Source organism: Rattus rattus, chromosome 14, assembly GCF_011064425.1.
Source record: "Rattus rattus isolate New Zealand chromosome 14, Rrattus_CSIRO_v1, whole genome shotgun sequence".
In the NCBI taxonomy this organism is placed as follows: Eukaryota; Metazoa; Chordata; class Mammalia; order Rodentia; family Muridae; genus Rattus; species Rattus rattus.
The window spans coordinates 34,029,110-34,039,867 of NC_046167.1; the positions used below are offsets into that span (position 1 = coordinate 34,029,110).

The 10,758-nt window shown below is 41.7% G+C and overlaps 1 protein-coding gene across 1 annotated transcript in view; it reads right to left on the bottom strand.

Moving 5' to 3' along the window:
- The window catches only part of Gli3 (GLI family zinc finger 3), an 89,907-nt gene extending 79,448 nt beyond the window's left edge, over positions 1 to 10,459 (bottom strand). The window contains exons 1-2 of the mRNA XM_032884213.1: positions 10,204 to 10,459; positions 6,136 to 6,337 (exon numbers count right to left, since the gene is read on the bottom strand). Coding sequence (XP_032740104.1) covers positions 6,136 to 6,337; positions 10,204 to 10,432 — 431 coding nt within the window. The 5' untranslated portion in view covers positions 10,433 to 10,459. The remainder of the gene's footprint in view (positions 1 to 6,135; positions 6,338 to 10,203) is intronic.
- Positions 10,460 to 10,758: the final 299 nt, after the last annotated feature.

Sequence of the window (10,758 nt, forward strand, 5' to 3'; positions counted from 1 at the left end):
ATTCTTTTTTGGGTCAAACCAAAACAAAGCTGGGGTTAAGTATGCCACAACTTTAATCCACGTGAATGCGGCAGAAAGCCTCCTAAGTTTCTGAGGTCATCTCCAAAATCTCTCAGTGACTGAGTGAGCTGAACAGAGCTGGTTAGGAAGGTGGCTAATGAGAGAACAAGGTTACAGGAGAGCCCGGAAATGGAAGGTAAAATGACACAGCCTGTCTCAAAGGCGCAGTTCCTAAATCCAGTGGATTGTGTATACAATAGCTTACTCCTCCGAGTCTAAGCGAATGACTTGCTTTAAATGTAAACTCTTCTCTCCTTAGTGGCCATTAATAAACACATGCTTCCTAACTTGCCATGCTTAATTCTCAGATGTGAAGTGGGTTTATTTTAAGACAGGATCTCAAAGTTCTTCATGTAGATCAGGTAGTACCTGACCTCAGAGATCCGCCCCAGAGTGCGAGGACTAAAAATGTGTGCACTTGGTTCAGGTAAGAACATTCTGAAAAGAAACAAAGTGCTACTAAAAACGGGGACATGAATAAGGCTAGTTCTCTAAAGGCAGAACGGAAGGGCTCTGCTTGCTTTCTGGCTTCTGCCCCTCCTGAATCTTTTGCTCATGAATCAGTTAAGTGAGGCAGCACCGGCATAACAGAGGCACCAGAACTTGAAGCCTGACCTGAGAAGAGCTGGATTCTAATCACACCAGATTTCCTAGTTGTGTTGTGGGTTCTGTGCCAACAAGGACATTCACTTAAAACTCTGGCACCTGCTAAACAACAGCTACCATTCAAAGAACAGTTCTTTCCAGTTTTGCAGAGAATGGCCTCACAGCTTCTACATAGGCACACGTATGTACATATGCGTTATACTTGAGAACAAACAAAATAACCTCTGCTTTCATCCATAAAAATTCCTAAGGCCCGTTTAGTAGAAAAGGCAACGGAAAAAAAAAGGTACTGCACACCCTAGCGTTTATGTTCTTGTAGGCTACCCTAGGTAGCCTTGGAGAATGTGTACTAGGCTTTCTATTGAGAACATCTTGTAGAAAACTAAGAAGCTACATGCTACCAAGCAGCCATGAACAGGAATAGCGACGGCTCACTTTGTGGTAAGAGCTGCTTACCAACTTCAAGGCAGTGAGTGTGCTGAGCATGCACACACGGTTAGGAAAGTCATGTTCACATGAGCAGCACCAGTCACCATTACTTCGCGAATGTAAGTGCTATCTCCCAGTATTGTTTTAGCTGTGCTCTCGCCCGCCATTGGAGGAACTAGGTCCTGATGCACTGGGCCTGGTGAACAGAGGAAGATCAGAGGACCCGCCAGACTGACACTGTGGTTACATGCCGTGACAGTCCACCTCTGACCATGTCTTCTTAGCCTCCTCAGAGCTTCCCATTGTTCTTGTGGCATTGGTCACAGATACTGCATAAGCTAGCTCTGTCAATGTCCCCAAACTTGTGCCCTAGCAAACCTGCCTGTAGCTTACTGTCTTCTAGTTCTACATTAGATCTACATGCGCAGCATTGCCCTTAGATAGTCTTAAAACCTGTTGCCTATGGTGGTTCTGATTGTCTTACAGGTCTCAGCTTCCTGCAACCTGGGTCATTTTCTCTGCAGCAATGACCTGCGGCAATCAAGTAAGCTTGTCCCACCAGCTGCTCAGTTACTCATGTCTGCTTGGAGGCATTTCGTCCTGCAAGTTCCCTGAAGGACAGAAGCTCATTTTCTTACTGTGCAGCTTTTACACCCAGCTTGTAGTTAAACTTATTCAAATGCTGGAGGAAGAAATAATTTGAAGGAAATTATCTTTAAAAAAAAAAGATACTATTAACTACTTTACTAATATTAAAGAGGAAAAATATGCATCGGAGTTTTTAGAAGATGGGAACAGAGATTTTCAAATGTACCGGTAATCTGGCATTGTAGTTACTGATTTCCAGTATGTGTTGTTTCTCTAGTATAAGCAAACGTCTGCTCCCATCACCAGCATAGAGCCAGAGAGCTGTGGAACACACTGCTTCCTACTTCCCAATGGGCAGCATGCGTGGACCTGGAAAATGCTTCCCTGTTCCACAGGGTTCTTACACAGAGAAGGATGATGGCATGAGAAGGAGAGGGCGGAGGCCACAAGAGTCACCACACCACACTTGTCTGTACAGACAATAGAAAAACTGCAATGCCTGTGAAGCTGGAGAGGTGGGCAGTTCATTGGGTGATCTGGGAGACAGAACCAGAACTGTAATCTTCGCAGCCATACTAGATCTTAAATGGCCAATGAGGAAACCACCTTCGTTTTACCACTAAATTGACCATGGAAAAGCTATACTTGAACTACGGGGAATCCATTCACTAATCACTTCTCCATTCCATTTACATTTGGCCTTTAAAGATAAGGACCACGTGAAATGCCTCCTTTTCCTATGACGGGTTAATACCTGAAGAAGATAAGGGCAGGGCAGTCTACTACTGTGAGTCATGAGCTATTACAATGTTAGGGTTAGCTGTTGATCAAGGAACACAGGTTGCCTGATGCTGTCGTCTGCAGTGGAAACCTTCCAAGTGATGAAGAACTTACAGCTTCCTTAAGTTAAATATTTTATAATATATGTGGGATTTTGAGTTATAGCAGCTCTGGGATAAAAGAGGACTTGGGATACATACGTAGTCTGACAGACCAGAGTACTATGGGTAATAGGGTCTGTGGGAATGTAAGACAATATCCAAATAGATCTTAGCTTCTGGAAAACCAGAATCACTCAGTAAAAAAAATAGATGAGGGATATTCTCACTGTTCACTGGGAGGACAAACATGAATTTAGTCATTGTATAACTGTGTGCGGTGCTGCACCCATGGTAGAGGACAAAGGTGATGCAGAGATATAAGAGGAGAGGTCTGGTGCTCTGCTGTACCTCAGGAAAATGGGTGGAAACAGAAAACTGAATGACTGCATTATTAAATGACAGCATCCTTACAAACTTAAATGGGCCCAATTCCCTATGTACTACCAACATTTACAGTGAGGTCGGTATTGCAAAACGGTGAGTGTAGAAGTTGGGTGTGTTTGTAGGTAACTAATGAGCAGGAGACGGTGAAGCAGGTGGCACTGGTGCTCACCAAGCACAGGACTGGCCAGCTTCCTCCTTCCATGTGCCTGTCCTCTTATCCAGTTCAACTCCGACATCAAATTTCTTCCTGCTCACTTTCTCTTGCACTGTCCATTCTTCAGAACAGTATCTGCCCTCTGGGTGTCCACATGCATCTTTCCCTGACATTTTCTGGTCTATAACTGATGATTGCTGAGGTCATTTATTTAGGTCTAGGGACAACAATAGACCGAAGTTTATCTGGTAAGTAGAGATGACACGACCATTAGTATATCTACCGCATTATAACAGCACACAGCTGCTCATCACACACTGCATTACCTTCTATGTAAGAAAAAAAGTGACATACGATCTTAGCATACCATGAATGTGTATCAAAGACTAATATGACCCACTGACAGGGAGGAAATGCATGAAAACCCACGAGGAGAGAAAGAAAATGAGTATGAAATAGTCCAGGGTCACCCGACTATCACAGGATCTTTTGAGACTGAACTGGTCTTTAAAGTGAATCTGTTCTTCCACTTTTAATGAAATGATAATTTTAAGTCAGGACACCAGTGGTCTCTGACGTGCTGCGCCTCCTTCTCGGAGCAACTGTAGGATATCACAAAGATAAGAAAAATGACGCTACCTGAATATTTCCATGGCATATTCTAACCTGAAATCTAAGAAACCGTAAAGAGTAAAGCAAGCATATAGGGATACGTGAGAGAAGAAAGAACTGATACATGAGAGAAGAAAGAAGAACAAAGTCATTCTGCAGCTAAAGGTGTTGTTCAGTAGGAGAGCAGCTGCCTGGCTTAGCTAAGGTCCTGATTTCAACCTCTAGTGCTACCGCTTCTCCACAAAAGCCACCAAGTGGCATGTGTAAGTATTATTTGCGTAAATATCACAGTATGTGACATTTCTCTTTTTTTTTTTTCGGAGCTGGGGACCGAACCCAGGGCCTTGCACTTGCTAGGCAAGCACTCTACCACTGAGCTAAATCCCCAACCCCAGTATGTGACATTTCTATATGGATGTTTTTAGTTGTTACAAAGTTGCAAAATCTCAGCAAGTTAAGATATAGTTTACGGGGCTGGAGAGATGGCTCAGTGGTTAAGAGCACTGACTGTTCTTCCGGAGAACCTGAGTTCAAATCCCAGCAACCACATGGTGGCTCACAACCATCTGTAATCAGAACTGATGCCCTCTTCTGGTGTGTCTGAAAACAGTTACAGTATACTCATATAAATAAAATAAAATAAAATAAAAGATATAGTTTACGGTTGCAGATGACCCAAGAACACAGCCAGAACAGGAATAAGCTGCAGTGTTGGAGAGCAGCTGAAACATCACTAATGCAGCACAGCCCGGCCAGTGCTATCGTCTCCTAGACTCACCACTGCAGCTTTAACTTTACCCAATGAGAAAAAGGAAATTTTGTCCCACTTTGGATACACATCACCTTCATAAAACACTGGCCTTTCCAACACACTGGGTAGATTACTTGCAGCTGTTAAATATGCAAATTAGAGCCACACTTGATCTGACTACAGGCAGACCCATGAAGCCTCCGTTTGTGACTACAGCAGTGGGTCCCGAGACACCGTAGACCCCTTTCTATGTACTGACTACACTGGGACACGAGACACTCCACACCGTACAGTAAGTTACGGGTTATACAGACACATAAGCAGGTATTTGCTTCACTCCACATCTCCATTCCTTACTCATGAAAGAGCCCCAGAAAATGAAAATCATGATTTATTGTAATAATACTAACTTGCCTGCCAATAAGAAATGCTGATAATTGAACTAGAAAAAGCATCAAAACTGCATTGAAAAAATGTGTTAGTGGAACAATGGTTTTAGTTATTCTTAATAAATACGGAGACAGTAGTGTCATTTATGTATATTTTTCTGAACTGTTGAAGTTTCTCAAGCATGTAAAGTCACCAGGAAAGGCTCATTAATTAGTAACTAGAGCTGTTGCCCATTTATAAAAAAATAATAAAATACATTCTTACTTATTAAAAACAAGGCTAGTGAAAACAGTGATTAGATCCTATGTTCCATTTATTTATTGTGTTTTCCTGGGGTTTTATTTTGTTTGTTTTTGGACAGGATGTCAAGCAGCTCAAGCTGGTCAAGTCACTGTGTGGCAATAGCTGGCCTTAGATTCCTGACGCCTGTCCACTTCCCAATGCCCTGTCCTCATGCCGGCTTCCCTAGGAGGACTCTCAAGCTGAGAAATCACCCACAGTGTGCAGAACTATAACACAAAGGTTACGAGTCAGTGACTTTTGAGACCACAGTAAACCCTGGAGGAAAAATGAGAGCTAAAGATTATAACCAGGGTTGTTTTAATTAACTATTTGCCTGGATGCTGTTTAATTCTGTAACTAGCACAGTTAAAGGAAGTGATCAGCTGACAAAAGCAACATGAGTATCTCACAAATTCTTAGCACGACTTTTTTATATTCCTTTCATATTCAGGGATGACAGCCCAAATCTGATCATTAGCAATAGCATCTTACATTTCTTACACTCATGTAAGGCTGTGTTAAAATTACCTCACTATACAGAAAGGATGATCAAAGTTTTTATCTTCAATGGTAAGCTAGAAATGTATAATTGAAAAAAAAGAAGAAATATGCTTTCAATAGATTTCCTGTTAACTCACCAGTGATTGGCCAGGTAGGTACTCCCAAACTCTTCTTCATACTGGGCAACCAGGCTGAGTTAGTTTTTATTTTACAGAAATATTTACAACAGAAGAGCTGGATAAAGGATTTAAAATCCTCTAACTCTAAGAAGTAGATCTCACTGAAACTGAGTATCAGTCATATAACAACTATTGGAAAGTGCACACAAACAAATTAACTTTGGCTCATTGTTCGGTATTTAACCTGAATCCTGGTATGTATACGGCAGCCTGCTAACTCTTCCTTTCAGACCACTGGCATTGCAAATGGATTATTGGTTCATATGAGCACTGACAATTTATTATGAAGAGAAATGATGGATTGAGGAAAATACATACCTGATTGCACTTGCAGATAAGTGCCCATAGGAACCACTTGCTGAAGAACTGCTACGGGAATTATTGAGGATTGTGACCAAGGAGTTAGGAGATGTTCTTATCATGGTCTGAAGGTCGAAGCTATGATCTGACAGTGGAGAGATCGACAGGGTACGCTTTCGGCTGGGCCTAGCTGACAGTCTAGGGCTGGGAAATCTGGTGCCTGTTACGGAAACAAAACAGAACTTGATTACCTCCAGCCAGAATCTATATACTACTGACTGTCACTTCTCAGTGAGAAAGGGGAGGAACACGAAGTTGGCAACTTGTGGTGACAAGTATTTCTCTTCCCCCTTGTGATCTACTGGCTACAACTGAAGGAATTAGGGCATAATATTTATCTTCCAGGGGCTTACCTCAGTTGAGTGCTGTTTATTAATGTGCAGGCAAAATGATAAATTGCTCAACAAAAGGGAGAGACTTTTATGTGTTATCCTTCTTATTTCTAATGATTTATGAATCTGACAGCTGCTTAGATATTCCCATCATTAATTCACCACAAGCAACCAAGACAGAGGTTCCCATAGTTGCAACACAATGCCCTCTCCACTCTAACACAGCATCTTAAGGCAGTGAATTGAACGAAAAAAAAAAAAAAAAGAATTAAAGCATGCTACAATACAGAACTGGGTGTAGTTAGGTCTGTCTGCCTTTCTCCATGAATCCTGCAGTTAAATTCTCCCTGGTAAACTTACAGCATCACGAAAGCAACTTATAAATGCGTCACACCAAGTGGTCATTTAGGGTGATTCTGTACCCCAGGAAGTATCGACAACATGTCACAGTTCACAGTGTTCTATGGACATCTCGTGGGAAGAGGCACTGTCACACCCTTCCAGTGCAGACAGCAGTCCTACCACATAGAGCCTTGAGCTTGGTGGTGTCAAGATGAAGGGTTTCAGTCCTAAAAGCCTCCTCATCTAAGCACATATATTCCATGTTGTTGATGGTGGTAGTTTATAAAATTTCTACATTGGGAGGCAGGCATCAACCCTACAAGCATGTGAGTGAGACCTGACATGCCTAAAGATATTGAGATGAACATCTTCTCTATTAAAGATCTAACCGTCTTTAAATGCCAGTCTTTAAGCCTCTTAACCTGGAGGTTCGTATCTTGATTTCAACACATGCCCACTTGATATGGTGGTTTCTAACTGAAGGGTTACAATTAAATATTACTTGCAGTCAAACTTGTTAGGTCATAGCAGCAAATGCTAAGTGCTTACCAATGCCTGCCTTTTGAAGATCAATTTACAAGTCAGTCATAAAACTAAAGATTAATGAGAGAATAAGGTTATCCTGACAGATAAGAAGCAAATCAACTGTAAATCATTTTAAGCACAAACAGAAGGTTTTATACTCCGTAGGATGGTGTGACTATTTCAAGGGACATAGCAATTTTGCCTCATTCAGAAAATCACAGGTGTATTGTGTGTTGGGGGTGGATGAGTATCCCATTGGCCTTAAACTGACAATCCTGCCTAACTCTGCCTCCCAATTACTGGAATTAAAAGTTTGTGTAACTACAACAGACCTCAGAAAAGATAGCAGCCCACTGTGCTGAGATAATTTAACAAACAGAATAAATGAGTATGGAAAGGCTCTACAGTTACTCTCACAACCATTAACAGTACCACAATGTGGTAGCAACACGCCTATGAACACCGCTCCACCACTCTGAGTGACAAGCATGATGCCTTCCATTTTCTCTTTCAGTCACACTTAAAATGGGCTCACTCATTTAAAACAGCTTCATCACCAGCGGACTCGGGGCATGTAAATACACAACAGTACTGGCTTGGCGTACGCTTTCAGTATTCAAGGGGCATCTCGTTTTTTATTATGCCCTCTGCCTTGAATGTAACTATTTTACATTTACTCACTGCAATAAGCTAATTGCACCATAAGAGATTTTAATAAAGAAATGCCTGTCATTTTCAAACAACTGGAGTGACAGACCAGACTTACTTTGAATTTTCCCATTACCCTTAATAGTAAAAATTTTTGGTAGGACTCAAAAGAAGCAAGATAAGCTAGACATTCTTTATCCTCTGACTTTGGTAGGATGTTCAGGACTGGCCCTAGCCTTCTAACTAGCAGTGGTGTGGGAGGTGATGTAATAACCTTGAGACGTAGGAAACCTTAAATACACCATACATCACTCAACGCAGGGGCCAGAGGCCTGACAAAACCTTCTCATCTAATTCTTCAGGTCTCAGAAGACTGGCTGGAAAATGTCCTGTCTGCCTCTCTCTGAGAATAGCACCGGCTTAAGTCAGTCTCTGCCCATATGTATAGCATGAACTCCACACTCCCTTGCTCTCCCTCAGCCCCTAGGATGTTCCTTAAAGGAATTACAGGCTCAAGGTCCCTCGATCTCAGGAACTTGAAGAGCTATGAATATAGCAGCTTAGTCTAATGTGCCACACAATGTACTTTAGCCTCCATGTCAAAGTCATCCCCCACAGGTCACACTATGTGCGTCCACCAATTCTGCAGAGATAGACACTGAATGCAAAGCCTTCCAGTGCTAGGCAAACGCTCCATAGCTGAGCTCCAAGCCCAGCCACAGGGCCTGCTTCCTGCTCTAGCACAGGGAGCTCCAACCCAGTTTCTGGTAATTGTTTTTATTTCTCTGTTTTAATAAAAATTTCTGACAAAGAAAGAGGAGCTTTCTTTTCATGTGATAAATGATAGGACATCTAAATTCCTACTTAATGACAGTCAATTTTACCATATACTCTGGCAAATTAAAATTCCTTTAATTAGGTTTTACAAAGTAAAAGGGTAGCTTCATCTTTATTTAGATTTAAAAAAAAAAAAAGCCACTGCCTGACTAAACACATTCTTATCAAATAGGGAGAGTAATGTAGGCTGACCTTTCAAGGAGTCTCTCTTATTTTAATTTTTTATTTGCAGATTTTTAAATAACTAATTTGCATAATAACGGTGAACTGTTTCCCCCAAACAATTGCTAATTGAAATATGGTTATGATGAATCTGAGTCTTGAGCTCTTTATGTTACTGATTCTAACAATAAAACCCCCACAAAGGGTGCAGCACGGGTGTGTGGTACTAAGCTGCCCAACAGAGGCCAGCACCAGGCCACACCCCTTCAGACTACACCAAGGTGGTTGTAGGTGATTAGGAGACTCAGACTGTCAATTTTTATTCCTAGGTGGACTAACCATCCGTCATCCCCACTTCCCCCAAATTTGAGGCCTAGACTAACAGAAGCATGTCCCTCACAAGAATGACTCTATACATCGTCTAGCTGGAAAGGCAAGGATTAAGCACCACTGCTAAAAACAAACAAACAAACAAACAAACAAACAAACAGCCCCCATATGCTGCCCACCTGATAGCATGGCCAGGCTTTACCATCACTCCTCAGGATCCTGCCAAAGGACATTCACTGACCAGGTCCTTTCCTAGATGAGAGCTTTGAAATGCTCTAAAAAGCACTATCACAGGCCCACTGTGAGCCAACGGAATCCTAATGCACAACTAGACACCCCCAGGCCACAAGTGACATTCAAATCACACATCTTCTTTCATTTGTGGCCCAGTACTAAGATTTGACAATGTTTCTGGATTTACCACCCCTATGTATAATAATTATGAACCTTCTGTGTTCTTAGCATTTGCATAGGGTCTTCATGAAACACAGTATTTTAATATGAGTATGTAAATGGAGATAAGTGATAGCTTATAGTTTCTTGATTTTTTTTTAATGCCTAATTTCTAAAGGATAAAAATCCATGAGGTGGCCATGCAAAGTCCAAGACTCTGTTCCTTGAACAGGATAATCTGTTGATCCATTACACTTCTAGTATTGCTACCAATCTACAGTTCTCTGTACATTTCAGTTCACCGGGAGTTACCGGTCATCTCCGGCTTGCTCCATCTGTGTGAGCCTGCTTCAGACCGGAAATTTAGCCCATCACTTAATCTTTGTAGCTTGCTCTCTATTTCCTAGTTAGCCTTTGCTACTCTCCCAGGACTCCAGCAACCAGCCTTGTCACTTACTGTCCATGGCATGAAGGTACTCCATATGGATGGCCCCTGCACCAGCAGTGGCGGCTGAGGGAAGGATGTCCGCATAGGGGCTGCGCTGGCCTGTCAGCAGAGCCATCTGGTGATAGTATTCCGCAGGGCTGACTCCAGCATGGGGGGCTACAAGAGGACACAAGTCAGCAACACTTACAAGACAGACAAGGAGATACTGGTTTGGAAGCATTCTAAGTCCATGTGCCATTTAACATGCAAACACAATTCTTTTATGGCTTGTGCAATAAGGCTGTTCTAAGAATGCATTCATTGGCATCATGTCTTTATCTGAAAGGAAATAAACATAGTAAAATACATTATAAAAGTTTTGTTCTTTTTTAATGAAATTATCATGGATTCAAAATTTATACAGTCGTATTATCTCTTAAGATGGGACAGAATTGTAAGAGATATATCATCTATGCAATTTTGTCATTTTGGGATCACAGTACAGACATGTATAAACTAAGGAAGCAAAAATGTTAAGTAGACAGTGTAATTTATGGGGAATCCAATATATACAAATGTGTCCCA